Genomic DNA, 17,222 nt, shown 5'->3' with positions numbered 1-17,222 from the left:
GTGCTTCAGAAGAGCCCAGGAGGCATCACTTTTGGGTCTCCAGGGAGCACCCATTTGGAAAAATGATAGGGGGATGCTTGGCTTGGAACCACCTAACATTTTGTAGAAATTCCCAATATTTTGTGATTGGTTCCCATGACAGCCATTTCATTGTAGTGCTCCCTAACTGTTCTCAAAATTCCAAATTGTCCATAGGTTCAATAAGATTGGGGACACCTGCATTTAGAGTACCAGGCAAAGATCGGGGAGATTTAGGTCTAAAACCCCACTATACTTTAAACCTATATTTGGCCAGTTGCTCTCTCACCTACCTCACAAGGTTGTTGTGAGGATCCAGTGACGAAGAGAGAGCCAGGCACTACCAATGTTCCCTCTAAACTGTAGAGTCTTGTGAGCAAAAATTCTACTTTGTGAGCTACTGGCATTAAGGTTGTGAGCAACCAATTTGGTTACTGCATAAATTAGTTTGTACTGGAGCCATCCTTCTTGAGCTAGGACAAAAATGTGTGAGCCGGAGGCTAAAAAACTGTGAGCTAGCTCACACTAACTCAGCTTAGAGGGAACACTGGACACTACCCATTTCTGATTTGTTCAAATCCAAGTGAAACCGGATATAGTCAGGATGCTGCATCTTGTGCCCGAGAGAGCTCTTTGCTGGCCAAGGGTTTTTTTCCCCTACTAAGTTTCATATGCAAAGTCACTGAACTACATGCAAAAGGACTGCCATTAATTAGCACTGAGGCTGACAACAAATTAGCAGTGAGGCAGTTACTCACTGCAGTGATGCCCCACTGAACATGCTGGGATGATGTTTAAAGGGTCCAAGCCAGGCCCGTAGCTACAGTGGGGCATCTTGGGGCTAGGCCCCCTGACTTACTGGCAAGGCCTCCCGACTTCCCATCCAGCCAAGGGCCCCTGAGCAGTGGTAGGTGTGGGGAAGGAGCCAGGTATTCCTGCACAGCCGTCTGGCATGAAGGACCAGCTACGGTGGCCACCTGGAGCCAAACAGCACCTATTTCCCTCAGAAACTCAATTATATTACTTTCAATTTGATTAGCCAGTGCCCCTTAAGAAATTTAAATGCCCCCTGACTTTAAAAATCCTGGCTACGGGCCTGGTCCAAGCATAAGCCTTATAAGAAAGCTTATTCTGGTTCCTCACAGAGAACATCAATAAGAGAGGACAAGCTTTTCTGAAAGGTAGCCTACTCTCCAATGCCGTTCCTTTGCCTGACAGATTCAGGGAAGGGGCTGTCACTCAGTGCTTTGCAAGCAGTAGGTCTCAGGTTCAATCCTCAGCATCTTTGGTTAAAGAATAATAAGAGTTGGGAAAGAATCTCCTTTCCCCCCTCCCATCAGAGAGTCACTGTCAGTCGAAGCAGACAACAGTGAGCTGGATAGGCCAATGGTCTGACTTTGTACAGCATTCTACACTTTGGGGAACAGGCCGTGAATTGGGAATGAAGAAGGTCCTAGGCTCCTCTGTCCCTGGGACCTCCTAAGTTAAAAGGATTTCAGGAGCATAGCTGGGGAAAGACCCCAATGGGAGACTTTGAACGTAAAAAAAGCCTTGCTGGATCAGACTAATGGTCCTTCTAGTCCAGCATCCTCTCTCACACAGTGGACAACCAGTTCCTCTGGATGGCCAACAACAGGGCATGGAGGCTGAGACTTTTCCCTGATGTTGCCTCCTGGCTCTGGGGTTCAGAGGATTAGTGCCTCTAAATGTGGAGGTTTCCTTCAGTCATCGTGGCTAGTAGCCATTGATAAACTTGTCCTCCATGAATCTATCTAATCTCCCTTTAAAGCTGTTTATTCCTGTGGCCATCACTACATCCTCTGGCAGTGAATTTCAACCTTTTAACCACTCTCTGTATAAAGTGGCGTTTTTGTCTGTCCTGAACCTACTGCCCATCAGTTTAATTGGAGGCCCTCAAGTTCTAGTATTTTGGGGGGGGGGTGAAATTTATCTTTGTCAACTTTCTCCACCCCATACATAATTTTATAAACTTCCCCCCTTAGTCATCTCTTTTCTAAACTGAAAAGCCCCATTCTCTTCAGCCTTTCTTCATAGGGAAGGTGTCCCAACCCCCGAATCATCCTGGTTGCCCTCCTCTGAACTCTTTCCAGCTCTGCAATGTCCTTTTGAGATACGGTGACCAGAACTGTACACAGTATTCCAAATGAGGTTGCACCACAGATCTATGCAGGGGCATTATAATACCAACCTTTTTACTCTCAGTCCCTTTCCTAATCATCCCTAAAATAGAGTTGCCTTTTTTTACCGCTGCAGCACACTGGGTTGACACTTTCATTGAGCTATCCACCAGGACCCCAAGATCTTTTCCCCTCTCAGTCTCAGCAAGTTCAGACCCCATTAGCCTAAACCTGAATTTGGGACTTTTCGTGCCAATGTGCATCACCTCACACTCATCAACACTGAACCTCATTTGTCTGTCTGCCGCCCACTCACCCAGTTTGTTGAGATCTTCTTGGAGCTCTTCACAGACAGACTTGGTTTTCACCATCCTGTATAATTTTGTGTCATCTGCAAACTTGGCCACTGAACTACTCACCCCTAGCTCCAGATCATTTAAGGATAAATTAAATGGTACCGGCCTCAGCACCGATCCTTGTGGGACTGTGAGAACTATCCATTTATTCCTACCCTTTGCTTCCTGTCATTCAACCAGTTTTTAATCCATAAGACTTATCCCATGACTGCCAAGTTTACTCAGGAGTCTTTGGTGAGGTACCTTGTCAAAAGCCTTTTGAAAGCCCAAGTATATAATGTCTACCAGGTCACCATTGTCTACGTACTTGTTCATTTTCTCAAAGAATTCCAAAAAGTTGGTGAGGCAGGACTTCTCTTTGTGGACACCATACTGATTTTCCCTCAACAGGCTTTACCCTTCTATGTGCCTAACAAGTCTTTGATTACAGTTTCTATTTGGTGCCAGTTTGGTGTAGTGGTTAAGTGTGCGGACTCTAATCTGGGAGATCCGGGTTTGATTCCCCACTCCTCCACTTGCACCTGCTGATGTGACCTTGGGTCAGTCACAAGCTCTGGCACAGCTGTCCTTGAAAAAGAGCAGTTTCTGTCAAGAGCTCTCTCAGCCCCACCCACCTCACAGGGTGTCTGTTGCGGGGAGGGGAAGGGAAAGGAGTTTGTAAGCCGCTCTGAGACTCCTTTGGGTAGTGAAGGGCGGGTTATAAATCCAATCTCTTCTTCTTCTTCTTTATTTGCCTGGGACACTTTAGGCCAACTGGTCTGTAATCTCCTGGTTCCTCTCTGGATCCCTTTTTTAAAAATTGGTGTACTATTTGCTATTCTCCAATCCTCTGGTACAGCAGTTGAATTTAGAGATAGTTACGTGTATGGGTTAGTAGATCAACTATCTCACAATTGAGTTCCTTAAGAACTCTTGGGTGTATGCCATCAGGACCTGGAGACTTTTCAGTTTTTAATTTCCCCAATTGGTCTAGAATTTCATCTCTGGTCATCTCAATTTGGTTCAATTCTTCAGACGCCCTTCCTGAAAATAGAGGCTGTGACATGGGTATGAGCCCACACTTTCCACAGTGAACACAGAAGCAAAAAAGTCATTGAGCTTCTCTGCCATTTCTTCATCTTCCTTGAGCAATGCCTTTAGTCCTTTGTCATCCAAAGGCCCCACTGCTTCTCTGGCTGGTTTTCTGCTTCAGAAATAATTTTTAAAATGTTTCTTGTTTGTCTTGATACTTTTAGCAAGCTGCTTCTCAAAATCTCTTTTTGCATGCCTAATTATTGACTTACATTTATTTTGCCATAGGCTGTGGTCGCTACTGTTCAATTCACTGGGCCAGACCTTCCACTTTTTAAAAGAAACCTCTTTATAGCTTCCTTGACTTGCGTTGTTAACCACACAGGCCTTCTTTTAAACTTGGCAGTGCCTTTCCTAACCTGTGGAATGCATTCTATTTTGACTTCAATTAGTGTGGTTTTAAATAGCTTCCAAGGATCCTCTAGAGATTTGACTCTCTTTTGTCCCCTAAAAAGCTTCCTTTTTACTATTCCCCTAATTTTTGTAAAGTTTGCCATTTTGAAATCAAGTATTACAGTTTTGGACTTTAGGAGTAACTTTCCATTGATGTGAATGCTGAACTTAATAGCATTGTGGTCACTGTTTCCAACTGGTGTAAGAACCTCTACATCTCTCACCAGGTCTTGAAACCCGCTCAGAACCAAGTCCAAGATCACTTCCTCTCTGATTGGCTTTGTGATCAACTCTTCCAGTGCACAGTCATTTAAGATGTCTAGGAATCTCATTTCTACAGCATGACTTGAGCCCATGTTTACCCAGTCAATGTGCGGGTAGTTGAAGTCGCCCAGTATAATAAAATTGTCTGCTTCAGTGACCTCCCTTATTTCCTTCTCAAGATCAGCCTCAAGGGTTTGATCAAGTGGGCGATTGCACACACCACCATTGGCTAAGTGGACCAAAGGTACGGTCCTATAGATGGCAATTCAGTTGTGTGACATGTGCAAGGGTTGAAGAGCAAGCAACAAAAATGACAGTTATTTTAATGGGAAAATAAAATGTTGCCTCTTTAGGAGAGATGGATGGCATGTCCTATTACACTGTTTATTAGATATCTCATGGTATTTGTTTACATTTTTATGTCATGTAATCCACCTGGAGTCTCAGTGAGAAAGGTGAGCTATAAATAAAGTATATGTTCTTGACTTAGTGAGAAGTAGCAGTTTAGTTACTTAATTCAGTAGTTAGCATGGGCCAACTGTTTTTCTTACCTTAACCCATAGCCACAATTCAGAGAGGGAGGGGGCTAATGGCCAACGGAATGTAATTACTCCGTGAGTGAAGAACTAATTCCTTTTCTCTATCCTTTAAAAAGCAATCTGCACATCCCGTAGCAGTGAATTCCACAAGCTAATTCCTGAATACCTTGTTATGACCTCGCCCTGGGCTACTTTGTTCATAAGGTCAAACTCTGTGATTCCCTAGCATCAGATGTTCCAACAACAGCAGAGAGAAGGAACCTAAGGTTGCAATCATACACATAATTAGATCCGACATAGGTGCGAATGCTGGGAGGATTTAAAGGGTGCGATCAGACAACAACATCTGGGAAGCGCCCTGCAGCCATCGCCAACCCATTCTGCTCCGCCACAGAAGTGGGGTTAAAAGACACCAGGGAAAATCCGGTAGTTAATGGGTTGCGATGGGCCATGGATGGACTTTCCCCTGTCTGATTGCTCCAGCACGCTCCCATGGCATCGGGATGGTCTGATCAGGCCATCCCAACTCCATGCCGTTGTTATGCACATAATCGCAAACTCCATAGGGAGCCCTCGGTGGGGAGGTGCGATTCATCAACCCTTCGGTTAAGCGCATGGGGGGGGAAAGGCCCACCCGCAGTTGCGTCTGATCACGCACTGACAGACTGTGGCCGCAGCTTCAAAGGGACGTGTGATCGTGCAGCTGCGGGTCAAATTCCTCCGAAGGAAATAGCCTCGCTCCCCCCCCCCATTTTTTTTGGCACGTGGAACCGCAACCTAAGACACTGTAGGTGCTTTATAAATAATAATAACAACCGCCCTTACCCAAAGAGATCACATTCTCATAATTTTCCTGCATGTCGTCGCTGGGATCCAGAAGAGTCCACACACTGCTATCCCTGGAGGAAAAGACACAATCACCCACTTCCTTGCGGGTCGCATTCATTCTTGCAGTAACAAGCTTCACCCTATTACCCTTCTGCCATAATCACATTGGTAATAATCACACCCAATGTCTAGGGAAATTGCCAGTCTTGCCAAATTGTTTCCATGCTCTTTGTTCAACAACAATCTCTATAAGAACTGGGGGAGCCAAGAGCTGTATACTGGGGGAGCCAAGAGCCAAGGCCTTTCTCTATAAGAACTGGGGGAGCCAAGAGCTTCTACTGGAAGGCCTGTATACATTCTGCAATTTAAACAACAACAACAACAATCTAACATTGCAGCAGAATAAGTAGGATGTTTGCAAACTTAATAAATCAGGCAAAGATGCACCTACTGGCTTATAAGGTTGCCATCCTACAGTTGGGGGCTGGAGATCTCCCAGAATTACAAGCAATCTCCAGCCTACAGAGATCGGTTCCCCTGGAGAAAATGGCTGCTTTGGATGGTGGACTCTATGGCATTATATTCAGTTGAGGTTCCTCCCTTCCCCAAACCCTGCCCTCCCATAGGTTCCATCTCCAAATTTCCAGGAATTTCCAAACCTGGAGTTGGCAACTGTACTGACATATCATTCTGCTTTGGCTAATTCTGGCCAAGGGTCTTCAGAATGAGCCCTGAATTCCTTTGAAACAGTCAAAACAAAAGCCCAGACTTTCGTCACTTACTTGTATAGTGCATTCTTTCCCCACCCTTCCACCAAGGAGTCCAGGGAAGGGTAGATAGTTCTTTACTCTCCCCGTTTGTATCCTCACAACAACCCTGTGAGGTAGCTGAGGCTGAGAGAGAGCGACTGCCCTATGTCCACCCAGAAAGCTTCATAGCAGGGTGGGGATTTGAACTTGGGGCTCCCAGGTTGGAGTCTGGCACTCTAACCACCATAACACACCAGCTATCCATCCATAAGCCTTCTACCCCATAAAGGAGACTAAAAAGGGGTGTGTGTGAATAAAAACTGTTTTTGAGGGGTGCCCAACTTGCATCAAGTGATTAAGAGGATGTCTGTGCAGTGCTCACAAAGGGCATGCAGGGATCCATCCATCTGGGACAAGTCTCAAGACTTCTTGGCGGACCCAAAGCCATGCAACCCCCCACCCCCCCCATGTATACACATTGTGGTTTTATTTCCGACTGCACATTCAGAAAGAACACTCATACTCTGGCTTTGTGTTTATAACTACTAAGGATCTCACCGTTGTGGGGGAACACAGCCTAGTAAAAACGAAGGGGCACTAGAACCAAGGTGATGGTCATGATTTTAGATTCATGATGAACCCAGACTGGAATACACAGATGTGATGATGCACGTGATGGAGGATCACAGTTACGGTTGTCCTAGAACTACAACTGACCTTCAGACCACATAGAAGAGTTTCCTGGAGGTAAGGACAGCGTTGGAGGCCAGACTCTATGGCACTGCCTCCCTGCTGAGCGACCTCTCCAGACTCCACCCCCAGATCTCCAGGAATTTCCCACGCCAAAGTGGCAACCCAAATTCACAGCACACGCTTGAGACCCTAAATTCAGTGCTGGCATCTCCACTTGAAGAACCTCTAGCAGCAAGGCCACCCTCAGACTGAGACTCTGAGAGGCAGTTTGGTGTAGTGGTTAGAGCACTAGATTCGCGTCTGAGGGACCCCCCCCACACACACACAAAAATTCAGGTTCCTACTCAGAGCTCACCAGCTTTTCCTGGCAGGTTGCAATCTCTCCGCCTAAACTACCTCGCAAGGCTGTTGTGAGCATCAGACCGTAAACTACCCCGAAATCCCCGGCGGAAAGGAGAGGCATGCAGATGTGAGAAATAAGACGCACTCGAGAGGCACGGGGCCGAACCTCCCCAGAAGGGGGATGAAGTCAGGATTAAGGACAGCCTCGCGTAAGACTTGCAAGCGTCGTTTCGCCTTACCCTCTTTTCCTGCCTGCAAGGAAGCCTCGGTTCTTAGATTACTGTTCCATAGTGGGGCGTGTTTGCTTCTCCGGCAGCGGCATCTCCTCTCGATCCCGGGCGTGTCAGCGTGGGGAGAAGGGGGCTAGAAAGCCGAGCCCGATCCGGAGTCGCCCGCTTTCCTTCCTCCCCTTCCCAACATTTTCCCTCTTTCTCCCGCTCTCGGTAGCTCCTCGATTACCTGGTGCTTCCGGTTCAAGAGTGAATGGATTATGCCTGCGAAATCCGGAGACTCCCCTCGTGATTTATTAATTTTTTATATTATTAGCGACCACTCCAAAAAAAAAAGAAGAAAAGCAAGCAAGCAATAGGTTGCAGACCGGTTTGGTATTGCAAGGACACAGGAAGGGGCTGGAGGAAGCCGCTGGTGGTTGGGATCTGATGCTGAGAGGCGAGGAGGGGGAGGCAGGAAGGCGGGGAGGAGGGTTAGGGGGGCGGAGGATCATAAAGAATAGAGAGGAGATCAGAAATCGTGGTGGTGGGAAGGGGGTGTCTCCCTGCCTTTCAGCTGCGAAGAGAATCAAGCTGCCTCCATTGCAGATTGCAACTGGGGGGGTACCCCTCCCGGCAACGGAAGACTGGAGAGATCCTATGCAAAGCGGGCAGACGGCCTTTAATAAAGACCTCGAGCCAGGCAAGGACTTTCTCATTGTTTGGATAGGAGCAGCTTCCCCCACAACCCCCCGGGAATCTGCAGATCTGCTTGCTCCTGAGCCGAAGACACCAGGTAAATGCATTGAAGAGATCTGTGGATGAGCTGGAAAGTGACCGTCTCGGGAAAATCAAAAGAGACGACCCTTCCACACCCGACAATGATCTCTGCTGGGTAACGGGTTAGATCCCTGCTGGAAGCGATGGGGGGGGGGGGGAGGAATGAGCTCCCAAAACTGCTGCTTTTGTTGACACATGACCTTGTTAAATTCCTACAAGGGACAGGTTCGGTTACCTTGTTGTCAAAGAGTGTAATGACCCGGCTAGCCCTGGGGTTCCTTTGGTCTTTCAAACTTTCTCCAGATGCCTTTGAGGTTTGCAAAAAGAGGGGGAGAGGAGTGCTAGCAATTGCCCTCCGGGCCAATTCTTTGCCTTGCCGGAGCGCCTTTGTGCGGTAGTTTCCAGCCTGCTTGAATCCATATACACTTCTCAGACCATGATTTGAAAATTCTCCAGAAAATGTAGTCTGCATTTCCCCCCCTAGAGACTTTACAATTTCTAGTTTTCCTGCGGATCTGCATCTGACATTGGGTCCTATAAGTCAAACAATTCCAGACTTTAATATACAGATTTTTAAAAAGGAAGGGAACAGTACAGCCCCACTGGCTGAATAACCATGTTCACAGCCTTCTTCTTGGGTGGCTTTGAACAAGTGGCTTCAGTTTCTCGCAGTCTGCGGAGTGGGAACTGTAAGCATCTATCTCTCAGTTTGTGTTGAGTGCAAGGAAATCTCTTAGCCATCTAGAACTGGACAGATGCTTTGTGGTGGAGCATTTTGAGTGTGTGTGACGGGACAGGAACTCTTTAACTGATCCCCCAATTTATCCAAACACCAGATTAGGGTAGCCCTACATGGCATCATCCATGGGGGATGGATCGATGATTGTCACGGAAAACCCAGCACAATTATGTACCTCTTTCCAGGTACATTCAGGTGGGTCATTGTGTTGATCTGCAGGAGAAGAACTAGATTCGGGTCCAGCAGCACCTTAGAGGCAAACAAGGTTCTCTGAGTATGAAGTTTTGAGAATCAGATCTCCCTTCATCAGATCTGATGCAGGAGCTCTCAATAGCTTACATCCAGGAAATCGTGTTGGTCTTTAAGGCGCTACTAGATGCAAACTAGCTTTTCCCATAGTTCCTGACTGTTTGGGACTAAATCCAGTGACTGACAGAGTACAGAAGGCTCAGTCTGGACACAGTGTGGTCCACCAGCTACCTACTGAGGGATAAACCCCCTGCTTTTGCTGCCTGTGTGGGAGTTGTAAACACAGGAGGATGTCAAATGCCTGGAAGACCACAATCATGGCTCGTGGGCGTCTTTTGGCTCGGTGGGCCACATTGTGCAGACCTGATTTAACTCAGTGTATTGACACAAATGACTCTTTGTGATTATTTTTAATCGCATCAGAATCTTTTCCTCCAGGCCACGCTCTTCTTGGGCCAATCACAATCGATCTGCTTCCAGGTCCAGTCTTCTCAGGAAAAGTTTGGGGCTAACAGCCATTTCTGATCATGCAGCTTGACAGCACTTTCCATCACCACCCAAAGGTCAAGTGATTGGGAAATATTCAGTATTCTGTGTAAAACTGAGACGTACTGAAATGAAAACTAGATCAACGCTTTAAGCGAGGAATGTTTCTGTTACAAACCTTGAGCAGCAGGTGCTAAGTATGGTGTTGGTAGATGTTCTTCTTGTTTCAGGTCCTGTCATCTGTAAGGAACTGGGCTGGTGCCAGATCATGGAGGATGAGTGGCTCGTTGTAGATCCTAACCAGAAGCCTATCTACAGGGAAACACGCCAAGAGCCTTGTGAAAGTCTGGTGGCACTCAGTAAGGATCTCTGTCATATAACATAAGCGCTCAGACCTAAGAGAAGGGCATTATATAGCGGCTTTCAGACAACACTTGCCTTGCTTTGGCTGGGCTCTTTTTCAAGTTGCGCCTGTAGTAACTGTCAGACCCAATAGCTACAATAGGCATCTGGAGGCTTCTGAACACATAGAGGTGTTTATTCACTGACCTTAAATGCATAGAAACAAAGGGGGAAAATATTAACACTTCCACCACCTCTAGCAAGAATCTGTACACTAAAAAGATTTTGTTCTTAGTGTGCTAGGTAAGCTTCTTTCAGTTCTGGGCACATCGCACCGCCTGTCAGTTTGCACTGCTGAGACTGAAAATAACATAGGCAGACTAAGGTCTGCTTTCATGGAGAATCAGGCAAGGCGGCAAACGTTGTGCCCTGGCCTCAGTCCTCACTGACAGTTTTTTATTCAATAATGACTACTCTATTCAAGGGGAATCACTACTCTTGAATTCCACCAGATAGTGAGCCTAACTCCCCAGAGGTCTCTCTAAGGCCCCCGCCTAAGAGTAGTAGTACTGAGCTTTTTGGGCATGTATCCAGGGGTCGTTTCGTAGAAAAAGAGCTAGGGGGACTCATTAGCATAACTCATTAGCATATGCCACACCCCCTGACATCACCGGAAGTGTGTCATAAGGCCACACCCCCCACCCCCAACGGTCCCGGCGGAGAGGCAGGGAGGAAGCAACTTACCCTCCCTCTTCTCCTGCCTCCTCCTGGCTGAATGAGGGCCGGAAGCAGGGCGGCCGGAAGCAGGGGGTGGGGCTTCGTCATGTGCCCCGCCCCCTATACCTCACCCGGGGAAACTGCGATCCCCCGCGATCCCCCCGAAATGACCTCTGCATGTATCTACCAACTAATTAAGGTTGTTTGCCCTCCAAAAGTTTTCAAATGGAAAACAGGAGCTCTCACAGTGATCCGGTCCTGCTTGGGGATGTCAGGATTCAAACTGTGAATTTGTTGGCACGACTTCCTGCAGTCCTTCAGAGCTATCCGAGGCCCTGCACCACCCTAGATTGACCGGCTGTCTGCTGCCAGCCTTTGTAAAAATAGACTAGGCTTATGTTTCAGCCCTCTCAATCTTTTCCTCCAGGCCTTCTCCAGTTTAAAACTGATTTCCTCTCAGAACTTTCAAATGCTTAAAAGAGAGGGTTTTCACCAGAGATGCCATCATACATAGTGACTCTCCTTGTGGGCGCATGAGAAGTTTCCACCTGTTCTGCAACCCACAGGAAGCTAGTTCAAGTTTGGCCATGGCTGTTGCTAGAGGGGTCAGAGAGAATCTACCTGAGAGCTAGTGTGGAGTAGCGTTTATGGTGTCACACTAGAATCTGGGAGATCTAGGTTCATATCCCCATTCTGCTGTGGAAGCTCTCTAAGTGACCCAAGGCCAGTCGGTTGCTCTCTCCCGGCCCAGCCTACCTCACAGAATCGTTGTGAGGATAAAACAGGGGGAGAGGCAAGCAATGTACGCCAACCTGAGCTTCTTGGAGGAACAGGGGGATAAAACATACGATATAAAAAACCTGCTCTGCTGGATTCTTTTGAAATTGGGCTTCCGTGGGGCACAACAGTGGGAGGGCTTCTAATGTCCTGGCCCCACTGCTGGACCTCCTGATGGCACCTGGTATTTCTGGCCACTGTGTGTTACAGAGTGTTGGACTGGATGGGCCTTTGGCCTGATCCAACATTGGCATCTCTTATGTTCTTTTATGTTCTTATTTTAAAAACAAGTTTATTTTATTGTGGGTTTTTTGTCTCTGTGTGTGTGTGTGTGCTTGCATGCCTGGAAGTCATAGCAACCTTTGGCGACCCCTAGTGGGGTTTGGACATTTTAAAAAGGTGTCTTGATATTGCCTGTCTCTGCGCTCTGAGCCCTGGTATTCCTTGGAGGTCTCCCTTCCAATTACTTGCCGGGGTCGGCCCTGCTTAGCTTCTGAGATCTGACGAGATTGTGCTTGCCTGGGCTATCCAGGTGGGGGGCCATGGGGCATTTTTAATCGAAAGGCAGAAGTGAAAGGGAACTGAAATTGGTATCCTAATGGCTGGGCTCAGCAGTGCTACTTCCAGGACCAATATTTTTATTCTACTTTCCTCTATGGACTGGAAGATGCTTGCATAGACACTTTGAGGGAGCCGGTGCTATATGTAAACCTTAGATTAGTATGCAGGGACAGTCACTTGCTTGAGCTTAGTTAACGTATAAAGGCACACTTGATTTCCTTCCATTGATTACTGTACTGATGACAGTTGGCAGCTCAATAGATGAACAGGCTTCATTGAAAATCATTGCTTTGGAGGACGGGTGTCATGAAAGTTATATCCCTGGGCTTAGGTATGAGATGGCCCATTCATACATGTAAATCCTCACTTGACATTGTCTTCATTAAGCTATGAGGGTAGGACTGTGGCTCAGCAATAGAGCGTCTGCTTTGCATGCAGGAGGTTCTGGGTTCAAGCCTGGGCAGCTCCAGCTGAAAGGATCAGCTTGCAGGTAACGAGACTATGAGAAAGCTGATTCAGGTCAAGAGTAGACAGTACTGACCTTGACGGGCCAAGGGCCTGACTCAGTAGAAGGCAACTTTTTGAGTTTATTTGTTCAACATTGACGTGTGAACTAGCCCATAACTCTTTGGAGTTTTCATTCTTAGGAACTGGCAACTCGGAACCAAAGCTCACATTCAACTTGGCATATTATCACTGGATCCAGTTGGCCCAGGCAGGCCAAAGAAAAACAAAAGTAGCATGCAGTCCAGACAAATTAAAACAGTCTGCCTCTCCACAAGATGGACTGTATATCTGCACATGTTTGAGCAAGTATTTCATATTGGTTGTAAGACTGGGGGCGGAAGCAGCCGCAAAAGGTGGGTCAAGGAAGCATGGCTAGAATGGGACCCAAAAAGTCTTGAGCCTTTGAGATTTTCTGTTTGTTTGTTTTTTCCCTCCAAGCAGGATCTTCAAGTTCTGAATCCAATGAGATTTTCCTTGTGGAAGATGAAGAAGAGCCTTGCATCCCAGAGCCTGGAAGAAGGGAGAACCCAAGAAGAGCCAATTTAGGTGAGGAGGAGTGGATCGCTTTTTAGGCCAAGAGGGCTAGGGAGGTATAGAGGCTAGCTAGAGCATCAGACTAGGAAGACCTACGTTCAGATCCCCACTTAGCCATGCAAATCATTGAGTGACTGTGATGGGCAGGAGGCTGTCCGGCCCCTGAGAGGTAAAACAGCCACTCAGCTGTTTCACACCTGAGCCAATGAGGGTGCTGCTCTAGCATCCAGTCTTCTTTCAGAGGGGGAATGGGAGGTTAGAGCACAGGAGCTGGAAGTTGAGGGATCATTTAGACAGAGGAAGGGGAATTGTCTCAGCAAGGGAGCAGACAATTTCGTGCGTAGCTCTGCCTGGTAGTGTGGCAGACTGGTTTAACTTTATCTCTGGGTGAGGACAGAGTCATGAAGCCTGTCTCTGCTGATAAGCAGACCTGATAACTACAAGCTTTAAAAAGAATTTACCACATGACCGGTATATAAATAAATCTTCTTTGTTGGTTTATTAAACTTCCTGCTTCTGTGACCTCTGTATTCTTCAGGATCAATACAAAACTTGTCTCACAGCAGCAACCCAAAGCCTTCACCCATACTATGCTAAGAACATCTTGTAACTGAGGGAAAGGTTTATATCTCAACACCAAGCAGGTTCCCCAGATTCATCAGGGAGGCAGTGTGGGTCCCCTCCGTTTCAGGTTCTTGTGAGGAGAAAATGGAGGAGGAGTGAACCATGTATATTGTCCTGAACTCCTCAGATGAAGAGCGGGGTAAAAATGTGATGGATGTCCACAGCAGAACCTCTGGATCATTTTCATTATGCAGTCAATAAACCTCACCTGAGCTTGAAATATGTGCCCTCTTCCCACATTTATCAGATCTGTGTCTACCACGAGCATATGTATATTCCCCTAGGGAATTACAGAATGTGGCATCTGGCATAGAAATGGGTATCCTGACAATTTTGACTTATATAGTTCTGGGTGGAACCATGAGGTCTAAAAGCAGAAGTCCCAGGTTAGGAAGAAATTAACTGGAACTTTTATACCATAATGAAATGCCTCAGGAAATAAATGTCCTAGCATCTGTTTGTCACTGTCTCTTTCAATACAGAGGTGATCATATGCAGAGGTCATTTTGGGGGGGAACGCGGGGGAACACAGTTCCCCCGGGTGAGGTGCAGGGGGCGGGGCACACGATGAAGCCCCGCCCCCTGCTTCTGGCCGCCCCGCTTCCAGCCCTCATTCAGCCAGGAGGAGGCAGGAGAAGAGGGAGGGTAAGTTGCTTCCTCCCCGCCTCTCCCCACCCCTGCCTGCCTGGGGCCAGGGAGGGCCTTGGCAGGGCTTCCTTGCACTCCCGCCGGCCTTGCAGGTCCACCGCCGGGCCCCTGATGTCAGGGGGTGTGGCATATGCTAATGAGTTATGCTAATGAGTTCCCCTAGCTCTTTTTCTACAAAATGACCCCTGATCCTATGTAACAAGTTGTCATGTCTGTGTCTTCCAGCAGGTGAGGGACTGGGCAGTGAGGAGGAGGAGGAGAGTGAGGAGGAAGATGTTCAACAGCGGGACGGTCCTAAGGTGGTACAGCTGGATGCCAGCATGGTTTCTGGGGAATGTAAGAGCCTCCGCTGGAGGGTGGTGCAACAGGTTGGTGGCGGCGGCAAGGTTTTAACGAGAGAGGGGCCACCCATCATGGTTCTGCAGAAGGGATACGAGTGCGAAGACTGCGGGAAGGTGTTCAGTTGCAGCTCGCACTACAGCAAGCACCGGCGCACGCACACGGGGGAGCGCCCCTTCTGTTGTGGAGAGTGTGGCAAGAGCTTCAATGTCAGCTCCAACCTGTACAGGCACCAGAGGGCCCATGCCAATGCTAACGCGGCGGCGGTCACTCCCCCGGCCTCCCTGATGCCCTCCCGTGGCTTGCCTTACCAGTGTGCCGACTGTGGCCAGTGCTTCCGCCGCAACACGGAGCTGGTAACTCACCAGCGGCTTCACACCGGTCGCCTGCCTTTCCAGTGCAGCGACTGCGGCAAGAGCTTCTCGTGGAGTTCACACTTCGCCCGGCACCTGCGGATCCACACTGGGGAGAAGCCCTACCCGTGCAACGAGTGCGGCAAGCGCTTCAGCCGCAGCTCCCATCTTTACCGGCACCAGCGCACCCACGGCACCAATGCTGCCGCTAACGTCACCCGCGCCTACATCTGCACTTACTGCGGGCGCAGTTTCAGCACCACACTGCACTTCGACCAGCACCAGCGGACCCACCGTGGCCGCAAACCCTACAAATGCACCCTGTGTGGCAAGGCCTTTGCTGATGGTTTAGCCTTGGTGAAACACCAGCGTTTGCACTTAATGGGTGGTGACCAACACCACCAGTGTTCAGAGTGTGGACAAAGCTTTGGAGGACGGTCACAGCTGGCTCGCCACCGTCGGCTCCATGGTACCGCCGACAAGCCCTATGGGTGTGGTGAGTGCGGGCAGAGCTTTGGTGCTCGAACCCAGTTGGCCCAGCACCGACGCCTGCACATCTCGGCCGACAAGCCGTATCACTGTGGAGAGTGCGGTCTGAGCTTCACCTGGAGCTCACATTGGGAACGGCATCGGCGCATTCATACTGGGGAAAGGCCATATTCTTGTGGGGACTGCGGCAAGCGCTTTGGGCGCACCTCTCACCTCTATCGGCACCAGCGCACCCATGCTGGCGGCCAGCCTCACGTCTGTCCGGACTGTGGCAAGAGCTTCAACAGCACCTTGCACTTCCAGCGCCACCAGCACGCCCACCACCTCGACTCAGACGGTGCTCAACTCTCTGCCCGCACTTGTGGTGACTGTGGGAAGCCCTGTGCTGATGCATCGGCCCTGCTTAGGCACCAGTGCATGCATGCAGACGACAGGCCGTATCCCTGCCCCCAGTGTGGTCGCCGCTTCCGTGGCACCGCATATCTCTACAGGCACCTCCGTAACCACGCCCACCCGATGGAAGAGACTATGCTCATACCAGCTTCTACAAAGTGTGAGGATATTGTACCGTGCTAAGGGGCTAGAAAGGCCCTATGCAATCCTAAAGAGCATTAGGCCCCATGTGGGGAACCCTGTCCCTAGCTGGCAGACATTCAGAGCTCCTGTCAAGAAGAGTTCCCCAGGGATATGAGCCCAGTCCAAAGCCCATTGGGGGCTGCTCCTGTCCAAATATGTTCTCTGGCCCAATGTTTCATTTAAGCCTCTGAGCTATAAAGGAAGGAAAATGACATCCTGTAGGAACAACTTAGGTTGGCAAGGCTTCAGGTGTCGCTGAACTTTTTAGTAGGTCCATTTCCCCTGATGTCAGGTCCCACGAAAGATAGAAACTTTCTCATTCCTTTGTTTATCTCATTTGTCCCCCTTAGTAACACCTGCCTTTTGGGACCAAGATGGCAATCGAATCTTCTCAGTTTCTGAAGGTAGGCCGCATCCTCTGAGGGGCCCTGTCTGTCTCCAAGACTTGGATTCTGAGTAGCAAACTGGCCTTGTAGGAAGGGTTTGGGACAGTGTTATGAACGTATCCATACACTAGGCCCAGAAAACAGTCACGTAGCGAAAAAAAGAATGGGAAACAATCCTCCGTCAACGAAACAAAAATTAGGTTCTATATACATAATACATGGTGGAAGTCCATACGCACATCTTAAACATGCTTAATTTGCATAAATGACTCCCGACTACGATATTTGGGTTTTTTGAAGAATTCAAAGTGTTTTAGACCTGGTCTACTCATGCAGCGAAATGATGTGATAGAATCCAGAAGTGTAGAGGGAGACTGTACCACTTCAGACCATAGGTGGACAGAGGATTCCCTTTTTGAATGCTCCCCCACAAAATAAAATGCCCGTCAATACTTTAATACCTGGCACTTCATAGAGAAAAGCTCTGGCTTTCCCTGTTCCCTGCTGTACTAGGA

The 17,222-nt window shown here is 48.4% G+C and overlaps 1 protein-coding gene across 1 annotated transcript in view; it reads left to right on the top strand.

Annotated features, from left to right (window-relative positions):
* Positions 1 to 16,321, top strand: part of LOC107113128 (zinc finger protein 850-like) — a 148,849-nt gene extending 132,528 nt beyond the window's left edge. The window contains exons 9-10 of the mRNA XM_015414432.1: positions 14,988 to 15,432; positions 15,535 to 16,321. Coding sequence (XP_015269918.1) covers positions 14,988 to 15,432; positions 15,535 to 16,321 — 1,232 coding nt within the window. The remainder of the gene's footprint in view (positions 1 to 14,987; positions 15,433 to 15,534) is intronic.
* The last annotated feature ends 901 nt before the right edge of the window (positions 16,322 to 17,222 follow it).

This window comes from Gekko japonicus, unplaced genomic scaffold (assembly GCF_001447785.1).
Source record: "Gekko japonicus isolate JY-2015 unplaced genomic scaffold, Gekko_japonicus_V1.1 scaffold204, whole genome shotgun sequence".
NCBI classification, from domain to species: Eukaryota; Metazoa; Chordata; class Lepidosauria; order Squamata; family Gekkonidae; genus Gekko; species Gekko japonicus.
Note: the sequence above shows the minus strand (reverse complement) of the source record. Positions and strands in the feature narration are given on the sequence as shown.